This window comes from Manacus candei, unplaced genomic scaffold (assembly GCF_025592945.1).
Source record: "Manacus candei isolate 608988 ecotype Guabito, Panama unplaced genomic scaffold, ASM2559294v1 h1tg000015l, whole genome shotgun sequence".
Lineage (NCBI taxonomy): Eukaryota > Metazoa > Chordata > Aves > Passeriformes > Pipridae > Manacus > Manacus candei.
The window spans coordinates 11348196-11364940 of record NW_026138063.1 but is presented as its reverse complement, the minus strand read 5'-3'; the positions used below and the strand labels follow the sequence as shown (position 1 = coordinate 11364940).

General features: G+C 44.5%; 1 protein-coding gene across 5 annotated transcripts in view; it reads right to left on the bottom strand.

Moving 5' to 3' along the window:
• TP63 (tumor protein p63) overlaps positions 1–16745 on the bottom strand; it is a 107796-nt gene that overhangs the window by 54319 nt on the left and 36732 nt on the right. Inside the window, exon 1 of one of the 5 annotated variants that reach the window (XM_051782159.1) lies at positions 13029–13204. The exons of 3 other annotated variants lie outside the window; for them this stretch is intronic. In XM_051782159.1, coding sequence (XP_051638119.1) covers positions 13029–13070 — 42 coding nt within the window. In that variant the 5' untranslated portion in view covers positions 13071–13204. Of the gene's footprint in view, positions 1–13028; positions 13205–16745 lie in introns of those variants that run through there. One more of the 5 variants, XM_051782161.1, reaches the window with a different exon arrangement.

Sequence of the window (16745 nt, the reverse complement as noted above, 5' to 3'; positions counted from 1 at the left end):
TGCTCAGAAGGCAGCTGATACAATACCCAATGTAGGTGCTCTGCTTGTGCCACTATAGAGCAGTGCCAAGAAATAAAGGGCTCCACCCATGGCCCTCAGCTAAGATCAGGGCTGAAGCCAAGACAGCTCACTCATCACAATGAAAGCTGTGATTTCGTTTTCCTTGCTACCCTGTTTTCTCATTTAAAAAAAAAAAAAAAAAAAAAAAAAAAAAAAAAGAAGAAAAGAAAAGAAAAGAGAGAGAGAGGGACTAAAATATTTCTTTATGAGGAACAAACTCAGTTTGGATGCTGCTCTGGTCCCCTACAAGCCACGAGGGGAAGATGTGTACAGTCATTTCAACACCAGCTTGGCAGCACTCCCTCCAGCTCCACTTCTAAAATGAACACAAATCCTGTGGGTCTATTTTGAAGAGGTTTTTCCCCAGAGCTACTGTTCATCTGAATACACTAAGGACTCGGAAACCCTCAGATAAAATGATAATGTGCACCATATACTGAATGTGAAGAGTGAGGGAGCAGATAACTTTGGTTGAATCGAAGATATCAAGTTACCAAGATAGGTTCCCAGGCACTATAACAGAACAAAATCTGATTTGAATAATCCTACTGTTGGGACACTACATTTCCAGGAAGAGAGAAGGCTATTTCCCATCCTAGTGGTGTAACAGGTTCCCAGTGTTATGGAGTGCATGGAAAGCCCTGGAGTCAGTCACTCCCATCATGGCTATGAGACCTGCTGCAGCATAACCAAACAGCACCTCCTCAGCTCAGTCCCATCCTTAAGCAGGGAGAACAAATATTTCTGCATACTCCTGTATTATTTAGAAGGGAATCTATTTTAGATTTACAGAGCTGTGCAATATGTACAACCACAGTAATTTTAAGAAACTAAATTCAAGACTAATAAAGAAAAAAACATACTTCTTCCAAGAGGAATAAAAACCAAAACTCCATGAGCGACACACAATTTTCCTGCACAGGTATTTCACATTAAGTAGTAAGATAACCCCAGCAGTTGCCTGGACAGCTTCCAACACCACACCAACACATAAGGAAAGCCTAAGGAAAACAGTCCTTCATTTCAACCACCTGGGGAGGAGAAAAAAAACAAAACCAAACCAACCCAAACAACTACCCTCTCCCCACCAAAAAGCCCTCAACATTAAGTGACCAACTGAAATCACACTACTGTGTTTAAAGTTCAGATACACAAGCTTAAAAACTTCACTGCTCTGCCCACTTAAAGAGCACCCTTTCTCTCCCAGCAGTCACCAAACAGCCCTATGGCCCTACGGACAACACACTACATACATCAAACAGGAGAGTTCAGTGTACATCAGTAATTTGCAAACACTATGGCTTGTATACTGGGAGGAGGAAGGAAAGCCTGAGTGCTTTTCACTGGGATGAGCCATTCCAGTATGCACGTCATGCCACATCTACACCCTTCAGGTTTACAAAAGCAGCACAGTTTTAGGAGTCATACCCAGTAAGGCTGTAGACCATGTGTCTCACTAAGACACAGTTCTGCTGAACTCAGCTAAACTTCATGTTCAAGTTTAAGCCTACAAATACCTACCTGCATACGTGGAGTTTGAGAATGAGACAAATTAATGAAAAGCAATGCAAGGGTAAGTTTCTGTCCACCCATAAGGGCTGTAAGCTTTGGAGTCATCTTGTTCCCCCAGCCGTAATTGTATTCCTTTTTAGCTAAACTCTGAGTTTTGCCCCTTGGTTAATTCATTTAACTCAGTAAGAAGTGTTTTTCAGCCAGAAGCAGGGTGCCTTTTAAAACAAGCTCGGCCCAAAGCAGGAATGCCTGTAATTCCTGACTTCTACCACCTGCCACAGGTTCAAGTAAAAGACCTTGTCTAATTCAAGGATTATCAGAATGACAGTGCGTCCCACTTTACACAAATATTAAGGCTGGACATCCTACATTGTGTACATACTTCTAAATATTTTCCAATGTATATGAAAATAATATCACTGATTTCCCTAGAGCAGCATTTCTGGCTCTTAAAAAAAAAAACAACCAACAGATTCTGAATTAGGCTTTCAAAAAAAGTTCTACTTGCATAGAAAACAACTTGGTTTCTGAAAGTCGGATCATTTTACGGTATTTAGACCATAAGGTCTTCCTAAAACATAAAAAACCCCTCTTTCACGAACATAAACCACTTTCATTAGAGTATCTAGGCTATGCTTAGTTATTTTGAAAATTCAGACAGTTTAGAACAGGAAAAGTCCAAGATCCACCCCCCCTGCAACACAGTCATTTCTTGATCCTGAGCTTGTGCTCAGCAATTTAATATGAAAACATATAAACAAGAAAGAGAAGAGGAAAGAAAACCAAGGAAATCATATTATATCATCTCTACGAAATGCATGAAATCATGAGACATTAGAACTCCATGATCTTAAAGGAAATTGATAACCCAAACAACTCAGCTTCCTAAAAAAGTGAAAGAGAGGCCAAGAGTTTCCTACATTCTCCTATGACCAGCTGGAGAACACAATGCCAACAAAGATCTGAAGAACCATAAACTACAGACGAACTGCAAAAGCACCCCACCATGCTCCCAAGAGATGCAAACATAATGAAGACAAAGACCAGCATCAGAAAAACTAGAAAAAGACTGCAAGATCTCAGCAAGGCTTTTTTTGCCTGATTTCAGTGGCTGAGAACAACTGTAGGGACAAAGCTCGGCCAGGTGCCCAGAAATCCTGTGTTCTGAGTTTGTACAACAATGTTGAAAAGTTGGATTAAAAAAATAAAACTTTAAACATAAGAGGAACCAATTAAAATACAAATGGGGAAGTGGGGAGGAGAAGCAGGGGCTGGAGAGGAAAACTCCAGTAGTTGATTAAAGCTGCCTTGTTTCTTGAACTCTTTACTGGACGGTAACCATTGATGTTATCAGTCATCTCAGACATGCAGCATTTTATTGTGTTGAGAGGGCAGTGTTAGGCTGGACAGGATATCTGTGTGTCATCCACAGTGAAAGGCTGCAGACACGGTAACCACCAAAGTATGGCCAAAGGGCACAAGGACAATGAATAACCAGGGTCAGAATAACACCAGGAGTTGAAGTTAGCTCCCAAATTCATCACTATGCTCAATAAAATCAGAATGCATCATCTTTCAGACACCAAGCTAAAATACTCCAGCTAGGTAGCATTTTAGTCAGAACAAGAAACTAAGATCATCTGCAATTTAAATAAGCCAAGCAGTTAAACACATACCAAAAAGAAAAAAAAAAAAAGAAAAGAAGAAGCCACACACATAAACCCCCCACGCCCACTCTTTGAAGCGTGGTGCAACTACAGAATATAAGAATTCATAAGAAGAGTTATAGGAGGGCAAAGGGCAAATTAAAACATGTTAGAGCAAGCAAAGGAAAAGGGTTACACGGCACCATCAGTCCTTATAGACTAAAATGAAGATCTACTGGATTTTCTATTGTATTTGGCCATTTCAACTGTCCAAATCAGGCAAGAAAACTTCTGGATGATACTCTCAGAAGCCTGGGACACCAAATAGCAGACTGAAAAGCTTTCAAGATTGAGTCAGGGAGTCAAGAGGACTGGATGCCAAATTCTGATTATATCCCAATTGCAGAGAACAAAAGAAGGCGAGGCTTTGCCTTCCAACACTACTTTTTATATTAAAGCAGCTCCTGACCCGCACCAAGCTGGCATTGCCCGCACCCAAGGGATCTGCTGGGGTTCAGTACAGCAGCGCACACACACACAGGCAGGAGACTCCCCTAAACACCCAGCCTCTGTGGTATATGTCAGAAACAACTTCATATCGCTGCTGCAACCCACTCAGAGGTGAGCAGGAGTTTTATATGGTGTTTTCCAAAGATGCCAGGCTGTGCATACAACAAACCCAAAAGTTGCTCTTTGAGAGGGGGTGTGTGTGAGAGTATACAGACACAACATGCATGCAAAGGCAGGGCTTCTTCCACAGCAACTTTACTGCATCAGCTTTACAAACTTCAAGAATATTTTCCCCAATTTAAATATTGAGGAATATTTAATATTTATTTTTACATTTTTATTTAAATATAAATGAAATATTTTTAATTTTAATATTTAATATCCAATATTTTCAACATTTAAATCACTTTGCCACATATTCTGCACACACAGGATTTCCAATAGGCTCTCTGGTATGGGACCTAACGTCCTAACAGCACAACTAAACCCAGTTTTCAGTACTTCCCTCCTGTCCAATACTACTGATTTCAGCAAACACCAGGACACATGGTGCTATGGTCACTTATACAAGGCACAGCTTCAGAGATTAACATCTGAGGTACTCAGCTGGACAGACCTTTCCCTATGCAAAGTGAGAAGCTGACAGGTTCATTGTTCATTATGGAATCACTCACATTAACAGAAAGACGGAAACATGCTCTGCTAAAACAGACCTGCCATAATTTTATTGGTTGTTTCTTGCAATAAGCAAGTTAGCTAAGCTAACTGCAAGGAATTTCTCATTATTCCCCTCCCCCAGTTACCCTGATTCATGTGATTTCAGTGGCCAAGAGACAGAAAGGGGTTCTTCCAGATTTTTGGAGTAGCAACATACCTACTCATTTCCATTCAATACCACATTAAACTCCCTACCCCTCCAACTTGAACATTCACGGTTCCTTTCAGACACACAACACAGCAGACTGACCAAGGCTCCTCTCAACAGCTTTCCCACCCTACTATTCAAGTAGTAGTTTCCTGTTTGCGAAGTATTAGATCACACCTAGCCAATGTATGTTCTAGTTTCCTTTTTAAGAACTTCTTGCACACTTTTCTGCTGCTAAAAGAGGGTGGAGGGAAATTTACTCGTCTATTTCCTTACAGTCACCACTAGTGCTCCTGATGTAACCGATTCCTAGGACATGGATGAAATGCACAGTAAAACTGCAGCAGTGAGAAATCACAGTAGAGGCTTGCAGAGGTTACTGAGTCTCCAAGACAAACCTGCAGAATCCAAGTTTTACAGAGCAACCAGTCAGAATTTTATTATGTTCTTTGAGCAATCACACCCCAAAAAGAGACTTTTGTGACACCCAAAGACATCATGACATTACCTAAAACATCCAAAACAACTAAGCAAAATGATTAAACACTTTGAAGCCATTTCCCATACAGCAGAGATCCACTTGCTGACTCAACACTTTTTTTGGCATCCACCTATTCCTATTGTTCTGTTCACCTCCGCTCCTGAGGCACTGTGCTCCAGCTCTGTGCATCATCCCCTTATGCAGCTGGACTGCAGCTCTGCAGCACAGGGATTTCTGCCTCAGCAGCACAGCTGAAAAGCCCAGCACTGCACCTCCTCCCTCTCCCCATTCCCAGAAGTCAGCAAGATTCTTTGTATTTACTTCCTAGATGTGGATTAAAACTGAAAGATTCATATCTGCCGAGACACAATCCATCTCTTTCATTCCCAGACACTACCCCACCATAAAATATTTCCCCTTCCCTCCCTAAACTGGGCGTTTCCTCCCACTCTCTTGCCCTTGGTAAAAACACTCATCTTCTTGCCATCTTGAGGAAGTTGGACTCATCTCAAATTTCACCAGGTCCCCTTGTATACCACTTCCCAAAGTCCTTGGGGGGAAGTTTAATCCGGATCCAAACTCTGGAATCGATCCCAAGAGGCTGCTGGGCTCCAATCAATGCATTAATTTTCAAACATGCTCAGCCTTGCCACTTGGGTCCACTTCCAAACAGAGCGGACAACTGAGCACAAGCCCAGAAATATATCACACCTCGAGCCATCTATTCTAGATACTCTCACACACATCCTGGCTAAAACACTACTCCTTTAGCTGTACCACTAAGACTCCAGGTGAAACAGCAGTGACAGGGGATTTGCAGAAATACGAGATATCATTGCGCGTTCTTGGATCAACTCCACAATCGCTCAAACCTAGTACAAATCAAAAAATAAAATTCAAAAGGAACAACAACAAAAAAGAAACCACCAAACCCCCCATCTCCCACATTTTGCTGATAACAATGGTCAGTAATGTTAAATACAATCAAGTTTAGATTAAAGTTCCCAAAGAGGATACAAGTTTACTTTGCCAAGGCCAAGGAACTGAAGCTTTCATGTGTCTTATCTACAACTTCCTGAAAAGTAATTTCTCACTGAGTTTGCTCCTTATATTAGAAGCCTTACAGAAGTAAAAGCTCAATCACCTTAAATGTCATCCTGCTCTATTTGCTCCTTGCTCAAGGTAGCTGCAAAGCAGCTAAGCTAACCCTGGAAAGCCTCTGATAGGCTCTTCTTCAGAAGAGACCTGGGATGCGCCCCTAGGAGCCAGTGTGTTTATAAGAAATAGTGCAGAGAAATGTAGGGGTGAGCCTTTCTTCTCAGCAGCTCACAGCTAAATCATCACTTGCAAAGTCTTGTTCTGGGCTGCTCTGCCAAGGCTTTATGCCACGGTCTGCTCCTACTGGGAAGCAGCTCTTTAATCCATGTGAAAGTTACAGGTTCTCCTCCCAGCACAGCAAAGCTCTGATGGGAAGTTCTGTTTGGGAGACTAAAGACTGGAGTATTTTCCTCAGAAATCATTTACTACTATAAGTAAAGAAATCAAAACAAAACAGGAAGTTTTTGAAGAACAGCAAATTTATTCACCTGGAGAGACCCACCCACATGCCTAACCATGGCTGGGCTCACGTAACACTCTAAAGATCAGGGCCTTGGACAGTTGACAAGGGACTGCAAGGCGATCGTGGCACTGAGATACAAAGAATCTAGAAAACGCATCCAGGGGAAAAAAAGTTGAACCTTAACACCCTTGGAGAGAAATTGTTTTCTTCTTAATTCCACTTGATACCAAAAGTGACTTAACACTAATCCAGGCCAAGTGGCACAAAGAGCTTGAGCTCACTTCCCTGCTGGAGAGGATGGAGTGAGTGTTGCTGTTAGTGTATGAGAAGCTCCTTTCCTTTCTGATGATTTATGCAACCTTGCTTTAAAAGAGTTGCATTCATTTTATTGCCTACTCTGCACATTCTCAAGACGCGTTGGAGGCAGTGCCAGAAAAATAACAGGGTTTAACAATGTCTAGCTCAAATCCATCGGTGCAAGAGCTCCTTTCTGAAGCGTTTCCAGATTTTTTTTTTCAGTGGGAACATTTTGTAAATAGAATTTAAAATTTGCCTTGAGCCAGGCAACACCCACTTTTATTCAGCCCTTCACGATAATGAAATAAGTAGTTTCTCCACTAGTTATAACCGTCTTCCAGAGGAAAGAAAGTGCAAAGCAAATGGTTTACACCCTCTCACAGCCCACATCCACAGCTTTCCTGTTGCAGAAGCCATGTCTTCTTCATAGAACTAGTGATGCTTCTGTCTCACGGTAAAGAGAGCCACAACTGGGAATAAACCCTTCCACTAAGCATAACTGGACAAACACAAGTCAAAACGCTGCCACCAGATGGGCTGAAACACACAAGGCAGAAAAAGTTCCTTTCTGTTGTTTCTCTGTGCCCGGGGGGGGGGGGGTAGAGAAGACAAAATTTCACTCCACTTTAGCCCATTAGTTCATTATTAAAAAAGACATGGAAAAAGAAAAGAAAAATAGCTCCTGAGAAGGTAGGCAATGACATAACTCGGCTCATGTTGGAAGAAATCAGAAATTTAGCGTTGGCGACATTGTCAAAGAGTCAAACCATCAGACTAATAAAAATAATCAGTCAAAACAACAGTTCTATTCCCCAAGTAAAAATCATGAACAAAATACGGGGAGATATATATGGATACTTTCATCCTGTCTCAACCAAGGCCAACTTACAGAAAACAATTTGGATCATCAGTTGCAACCAGTTCAAGATGTAAAACGTCCTGACTGCGCTGCAATGGCAACTCTTTTTCATCTCTCACACTGAAAAACTTTTCATTCTAGAAAATACCTAGTATTAGTTTCTTGCCAAATGAAGCAAGTAACTGAGATCAGCTGCTCCTAATTTCATACTGCTTACTAATGCTTCTTTTGAGCATGGAAAATTGTAAAATGGAGATGCAATTTCCAATCTGATGTCTAGCGTAATTGCACAACTGTGCAAACCCCAAAGCATGACTGTTACTGAGCAGCACCAACACTTGACACACAGCCAAACTATCCTGATTTCTGCATAGGTACTGCATGTCATACGCAGTTAAATCTGTGCAGATGGTCGAATGTCATCAGGTTTCATTTTTGTGTAATAAAGCACACATTTCATTCTTTCCACCCACATGCAGGTTACAATCACTTACTTCTGGGCAACACCCACAGCCTTAGACTGCTGAGGTCCCATCCCTCCACCTTAAAAGCAATGAGAGGATTTCTCCAGGTAAAATCCTCAATTCACTGCTCAATATGGAGGTCACATTACCTCTACTATCACAAAAAATTTTTGGTACCCTGTGATAGAACAAAAAGCCATCTATTGCATGACAAACCAGCTCCAATGAGGGGTTGGACCTTTATTGGAAACATACCCAACTCTTACCCTTCCCTGTGCTTCTCCCCCAGTGTGATCCCCTTGTTCCAGCTGAGAGGGAGATGGGAGCACATGGGAAGAGGCAGGTCAGGTCTTGGCTTCCTATTACCCGTCTCTCTAGACTACTTCACCTTCTTCATTGGCAAACACGGCATTAGCATCCACTTAGTCTCTCCAAACAAAAGATACATGCATATCTGACCTTAGCCTTTTCTACCTCAGGTCAAACCTTTGCAACGGGAATGAAGTTTTAAAACCTCTCAAATGAAAAGGAACCTGGTTATACAGGGCCTGTGCATCCTTGCAGAAGACCTTTGCAGCCCAAGGATAAGACACATGCCTCACAAGCCTGCACAGATGTCATCACATGACAAAAACTTGAATCCCGTAAGTGCAATTACAGCAAAACCAAAGGATGAACACAAAAGAAGCATAGCTGGAATTCCAGCTGGACACCATCAGGGAACACAATCTCCAATACATCTCCCTATTCCTTGCTCCTAATGAAAGACTGCGCCCAAACACGTGGGGTATTGATAATATTTAAATAATGAGAGGCCACTGGAAGTCACGGCACTTGTACCTGAATCCTGCACAGCTCAGGGAGAGGTTTTCTCTCACAGGAACCAAGAGCTGTCTGCCTGCTCAGAGCCAGCAGAACTCAGAGACATCATCACAAATAGGAGGGGGAAGGACCAAGAGAGAAGGTCGGGTTTAGCCAAGACCTTCTTCCTTGAGAAACACATTAGGTTTTATATAGCATCTATCCAAGTGCTTTCACTGAGATGTGGGGTACAGAGGTACTGCACAGATAAGCCTTTCTTTCTGGTAGCTCCAGACTGCAGGAAGGGAGCAGGTGGTTTGCTCTCCTGGGCAGTGACCAGGCAACATCCCTCAGAGATTGCTTCCTTTACCCAGGTCTGGCTGAGGGCCACAGAGAAGGGGCAGTGGTAGAGGACGAGCCAAATGCAGTTGGGGTGACTAGCGCCATGTGGCAAAAACAGCCAAGGAAAGCCATAGCTTCATCCTCTGGTAGTTCTGAGCCAAATCCAGGCTGACAGCAAGGATAAGCTCCAGTCATACTTCTACTGCGCACCAATGAAGCTGATGCTCAAAAAAACCCCCTACATCTCAATCCCCAGATTCCTTAACCTTAAGCTAATGTTTGCTAAACCAATATCCCATGACAGGTGCAAGAAACATTTTTCTCACTGAGGAGGTCCAGCTCCCTCAGGACATCCGCCCAGGCTACCATGGAGTCCCACATGCCTGCTTCTGCTAAAAGAAAGGACTCACATCCAGGGCACTACAGCCCAAACACAGGCATCTGAATTTGTATTTTAAAAGCTAAGATGGAAAGGAAGAACAAAACCAAAAATGCACCCTTCTGAACAGACCATCCTAACCCTCAAACTTATTTGCAGCCATCTATATTTAGTTTTTCTTAATTTCCAGTGTGAAGGAATGCTGCCAAAAAGCCAATAAAGCAGTGCACAAGTTCTCTTAGTATAAAAGTAGTTTCCTCCCTCCTCTCCCAAAACTACGATAAAAATCTTAACGGAAAGAGATTCTTTAATTTGTCTCCCACAAAGAGCAGGAAGATCTTCGGGAAGGATGACGGATATAATCAAAAGTCATGGCACATATTTCTTATCAGTGTTTGAACAAGATGTGTTTATTCTTTTGGCAGTGATTTAATTTGATTTTAGCAAACACTCCAAACTCTGCGTCATCATCTCAGTCAAACTGCAGAAGAATCCAGAATTCCTAAAGGGAATCTTCTCTTGTTCTCATCCTCCCCTCCCAGCACCCAGGAAACCTGGACAAGACCGGACAAACTTGCAGATACTCTCCTTCACACCCAATTCTGTGCATGCTTCCCCACAAACGTTTGAATACAACACAAAATTCCAGATGTGGAGATGAGGCAGGAAGACACAAGGAGATTCAAAGGGTTCCTGTTCATCAGCACCTCATCACCCTATTGTAAACACCCTAGTGTCTAAACACACAAGAAGAGATCTCCAGGGTCATCGAGTCCAGTGCTCTGCCAGCAAAGAGCTTCATCGTTCTTATAGCTGACCCAGATCAAATGCTGAGTTAGATTAAGCTGGAAAAGTGGTTGAGGCAGGTTCCACCTCCAGCCTCTCAGGGCTGTGATTCACTTCAGCACCCTTGTTCCCTCTCTCAGCTTTTCTCAGGGAGATTTTACCCATTTGGAAGGAATACCTCATCTCACTGTGGCATTCAGCACCACGCTTGCGGGCACAGGCGCCGAAGGGCTGTGGGCGATGGTGTGAGCTCACCACCCTGACCACGCAGCCCGACCTGGGGCTTGTGCAAGGGCCGGTTCCCAGGCTGCAGGGTGGAATGCACCGCACAGCCCGCGGGTGAGGAGGGCACAGCTCAGCATCTGCAAGCAAGCAGCGAGCAACCTGGGGCGGGTTGGGTAGAGCACCCCAAAAAAGGGGGCTTTGGGTGAGAAGAGACTCCCTGCTCTCCATTTTAAAACTTAGTTTTAGTAGGGGAAAAAAGAAAAAAATTAGATAAGTTTTTGTCTGCTTTTAAACTCAAAATATAGTCTACACTAAGTTTTTCATGAGGTGGTATGGCTGCCTTGTGACCAACCCAGCAACAGCTCTAAAATCTGAACTACAGCAAGCACCAATGACAACAAAGTGCTGCTTCTATTTGCACAGTGAGAGCTTTTTATTTTTACTTTTTTAAGGAAACCATGCCAAAGCCTACTTCTTGTTTGCAAGCTTAGGATGGGCGAGGTTCATCATCACCAATATATTTTTTAATTGAGCATTAACAAGTCTCCCTCTCTTTTGAGACGAGTCATTAGCAAGGCTGCTCTTCTTCAGAAATGAAGCCAAGTCAATGCTAATCGAGTTTTCCCTCCCCAGCGTACAACGCTTCGCTGGATGAACAAAGTCGGTGCACCTTGCTCAAACACAAGGAGGGAAAAGCGAGGGTGGGAGGAAAAAAAGAAAAAAAAAAAAATCCAGAGCTAAAGCCTTTTAAAAACTTCCCCTGACAGCAACAGTGATGAGTGGCATTTAAGCGGAGCGAGAACGCTCCTGAGCGCATCGCTTCTGACAGATGAGCCCAGCAAGTCAACCATAGGGACTCCACAGTCCCACCGCTGCTATTCAGCGAAAGTTGATCAGATAGCAGCAGACAAATAACACCAAGCAAACACTCCAAGAAGTGCTCTCTCCACATTTAAGAGTTTATAATTAACCTAGGAAGAGAGAAAAAAAAAAAAAGAGTCGCCCGTTTGGGTCTCCTGTACGGCGGCAGCAGCAGCACCCACTCGCACTCCCTGCGGAGGGGGACAGGGAGAGCACGCTGGTTTCAGTTTACCCCCTGCTCTCCCCGAGTCGCAAACCCGCCACCCCAGGCGTGCAAGCCCCAACTGTGTACTTTTAACACGCTTTCCTCGCTAGCTATCGCATCTCCTAACCATGCTCTTGGCCTTTCAATTTCTATTTTGTTTCCTCTTCCAAGAGGCTGAGCTCCTGTCTGCTTCGGGGCTCGTACCCCATGCCCTGCACTTGAAGCCTTTTCACCAGGAATACGCGGGCGCACACTCGCGCACACACAGAGGAGCTGTGGCTGCTTTGCCATTCTGGCAAGTGTCAACACAGCTGCTGTCTCCGCTGGAATGTAAACCAATATTGTCGTTAGATCTCCCTCAACCCCTGGTAACTTCCTGAAAGATTTGCACAGCGTGTGGCAATTCTCCCCACTGCCACCTTTACAAAGCATCGACCCAGCTGGTTAAAAGCCATTAAATAAATAATTTAAAAAAATTAAACCAAAGCTGCATCTGAAGTTTGCGTTCCACTCACACCCATGAGGTGGAAAGGGCTGTAGAAAGCAAAATGCATCCACTCTACACACGTTCACCCGCATATAATATGCTTATACAAACACCCCGTAGAAAATACCTTGCTGCTGCAAGTTACAAGGCAAGGTATTAACAGCACTGAGTAAAAGAGTTACTGGTGTGGACGCTAACGCAGCATTTGCAGCACAAAACCTTTCTCTGCATATTATTTTACTTAAAAAGTAATCTAAGAAGGGATTTATAACACATTTTTGTTATTTCCTAGATATCATCCACTTTTAACCACAAGCAGCAATTTTGGCAATAAAAGACTCGTAAAAGAGTTATAATGCAGTCAACATAGATAGTGTTCAGACTGCTACAGGAATGCAACCTGTGTGCATTGCCCACCATAAACGACTGCCTTGCCTTGCTTCCCCAACAAAAGAAAATTATGTTTGGCTGATCAAGGTTCCCAAAACAAATTTGCTGTCCCAAATATAAAGACTTGAAGTTCACTCTCATTCAAATATTTAGCCCAAACTCTTCCCATTGTAAAATGCAAAAGTTTCAAATAACAAGTGTATATTCTACACCTAACTTCAGGGGTGAAGAAATTGCACACATTCACTAAAAATAAAAATAATTAGCGATATCATAGCTCAAACCTAGAATCCTTACCTCGCTATACTGGGACTGGGCATTGTTTTCCAGGTACAACATGTTAGCAGTCAAATTGATCAATGCTGCTGTTCTTTCTTCTGGCTCCAGGATTTTGACAAACACCTCCCACCCCCTAGAAGACCCTAAAAATATGTGATGCTACTTGGAAGATAACAGGACTCAGAGTGTGCCTCTCTGCATAATTGAAGTTTCCCTTATATACCTAACCATAGGCAAGGAGGAGGAGGTGGGGCTCTCCTGCCTTACCTGTCCAATCTGTCAAAGTGCCACCTGGAGTCCTCCACTCCAATGGAGAGAGGCCTCTCCCAGCTCATTAAGTAGTTAGAATTCCTTATCACCAATCTCTAAAAAGCAAAGGGAAGGGAAGGGGGGGAAATGGACAAAAAAAAAGAGAAAAAGAAAAAAAAGATAAAGACAGACAAGGAAAAGAAAGGAAACAATAACTTTCCCCTGTCACTTTTCTACAAGTTTGGGAACTCAAAAAATAGCCATGAAGCTGCTCCAAAGGAGCCCCTCTGAGAAACTTCCCCTATTTATTTATTTTCTGAGAAGTCTCCAGGATTGCTTTTTTCAGGTGCAGGCTTTGCTGCTACCAAAGCCCAAAACGTTAGGGAAGGGATTGAGATGCAATGCTCGACACCGGCGGTGCAGTAACGCAGCCAAGTACCTGGCTGCTGCAGTGTGCAGGTTTGGGATAAAAATCCCAAGGAGCTGAGAATCAATCACTGGTTTCATGCACCATAATCCAGCTACATTCTCCATCACCTGTGTGCTCTCATACATGCTTACAGCCAACAGGTCCTGTGTTCACAGGGCATCACTCCAGCTACGTTTTTTCCCCTCCTTTGCAGTTGCTTCTAACTCACGCCAAGGAAATGTTAAAAAAAAGTAAAAAATGCAATTCGTCCAAAGGGACTCACGATTTTGAATTAATATAGGGGAAAAGTTTTTAGGTACTGTTCAGTAAAAAACAGCTGGATACTGTGCCCACAGCAAACTTTTCAAAAGTAAGAGCACTTAGCTGAGACTCAATCTGTGCGAGAGCAGAGCGCGCAGACGGGCAGATCGCAACGGCCCCATTGTGATTTTACTCTGAACAAGCAGACAAAATCCCCCCGTCCTGTCCTAGTGTCCCAAGCGGAGACATCCGGAGCGTGCCGGCGGTGCGAGGTCCGCCCGGAGCGGAGCTGGATCACCCCGATCCACCCCAAAACACCCCCGTGCGAGGGTTCGCCGAGCGAGCGGGATGCACGGCGAGAACAAAAGGCAGCTGCTCCCAAAGAGCAGGGTAAGCAAGGAGAAACAAAACACCTTTTTAAAGAGGTGGGGAGGGGGGGAAGAGAGGAAACCAAACATCCAGATCAGAGCGCGGCCGCCTGCCCGCCCAGCCTAATGACAGCGCTCCCTGGTTTTATTTGAGGACCTGTCGTCAAGCAGACCCGTGCCGGACTGCCGAGCACGGACTGCGAGCGCTCGCAGAAAACGCCAAACCTCCCACCGCGAGTGCTGAGCGACCGACCCACAGGTGCTCTGCAGGGAGGGAGAGGGGACCCTGGCAGGGCTGAAACCCACACACGGCCTCAACACCTCCCTGAAGCTCAGCTTCTGCCCAGGAGCTGCTGCTGCTCCCTGCCACGCCTCGCCTCTGGGCATCACTTAACCCCAGCTCTCTGAGCACACAGGGAGGGGACTCGGGCTCACAGGGAGATGGAAGCAAGCGGGCTGTGTTTCTCACAGGGCCAACAGCTTTCTGGGCTGCCTTCTTCACCACACGGCAGCCTCTGTGAATTAAAGGACATTGCAAGCTCACACGAGCCTTTCTCCAGGCTAGAGACAGGCAGCACAATCCTAAGACTGCCACTAATAAAATGGAGCAAAACCATCTTCAGGCAGGAAGCGAAACAAGAACAAACACAGGGCAGAGGATCGCAGTACCCTCCTTCCCTCATAGCAGCTTCTTGCCACACGAAGCACAACACGGGTCTGATTTAGCTCCCACCCTGTGAGCACAGTTCAACAGGGGGCTGCTGGGCACAAGAACAAAAGGTTCCAAGTGTTTCCAGTGCACTTTACCAATTCCTCCTCACCAAGCACAACGCAAGGAGGCACTTCCAAGAACAGGCTGCAGAGAGGAGCACTGAGCCCTCTCCAGAGAAGGCAGAGCCCTGCCTATCACCACCAGCAACATCCCAGCTCAGGCTGGGGCCATGCACAGCGTCAGTGCTCCTGAGCTACCAGGCAGCAAGAGCCTGCTGAGCACACAGATTTCCTACATCACAGGAAGAACTCAACAGAGCACTGCCATAGCCCCTTCCCCTCCTCTCCACCTTCCCCAGCACCATTTAACACCAGGGGCTATGCTTGATGTACTTACCTGACCTCATCCGAGATGGGCACAAGCCAAAAAGCCACACAAATGCTAATCTGGAGATATAGGCAAGGTTTCCAGGGAGCAGCCACAGCACCCTTACCAACTAGATCTTTGTAGCAGCACTGCAAAGCTTACACAGAGCTGGACATCAAACCAGAAGTCACCTCTGGATATCTGTTGTCCAATAGTGAGGAAAAGTTATGCTGCGCTCAGAGGACTATGATCTCTAAATACTGTCAAGTTTTTGATATTGCCCCACGAGTTCAAAATCTATGAACAGGATGGAGAGAGGACGAGAAGATAGACAGATAAATCTCCCAACTTCAGCAAGTCATTGCAAAAACCACTTTCATAGCTATGCTATCAGAAGATCCTCCTTTTACAGGTCATTAATGCAGCATTGTTGTGCTATGTATCTGCCATCTTCTGTCCCACAGGTGGCTGGAGGTGGCTGTGGGTGAAGCAACACCCAGATAGAAAGAGATATGTGGAAGTTTATCCAAAGAGATCTGCATGTCAAACACGAGGAGAAGTGTATATAGCATGAATAAATTGACATGTCAGCACAAATCCCTTCCCTCTGTACACACTGCCCTGACCTGGCTCAGTATTTCAGAGGCATTAGCCTGTGTGGTCACCTTGAAGTGGATGCTGGACAAGTGGCTTTTTGCAAATCAGTCATCCACAAGGGACACCAGGAAGGCCACCACCACTCCAACAGGGGTGGCAGGAGGTAACAGAGCATACAGCAGACACTGCACCCACCAGTGCTGCTGCAGCCCAGGCACAAGCATACCCCTCTCATCAGTCCAGGGATCCAAACTTTGTTTCACTGGCTCCAGACCTAAAGATGTTCATAAGATGCTTTCCCTTGTCCCATGGGCTGGTGTCATGCCTTGAATATTCGTGCCAGCACTAATGGACAAGGGAAAAGCAAAGGCTTGAGCTTTTCTACCTTACCACCAGAAAGAAAAGCTCTCAGGCTCTCATTCTCTCCTTTTGTAGATGCAAAAAATTTCACATAGATGAGCCTCCAACAACCTAACAGCAGCCAGGCAGCCTATCTTAGAGGTTTTCAGAGGAAAACTTGACTCCCTGAAACACCGTATGTTTAAGTGGCTGAGTCATAAAAGCAGAATGACATCCCCCACCTCCTCAGACTGAACACTCACTTTTCAGCCATGGGGCAGTGATAGTTACAATTTGTTTGAGCCTTCTGGACAGGTCTCCAAGGGAAACACCAACTGTAATGGTGTGAAGTCATGGCAAGACAATCTTTGTAAATAGGTATGTATGCCTCATCACAGCAATCAGAAAAAGCAAACAGATTCAGGCAAAGGCCC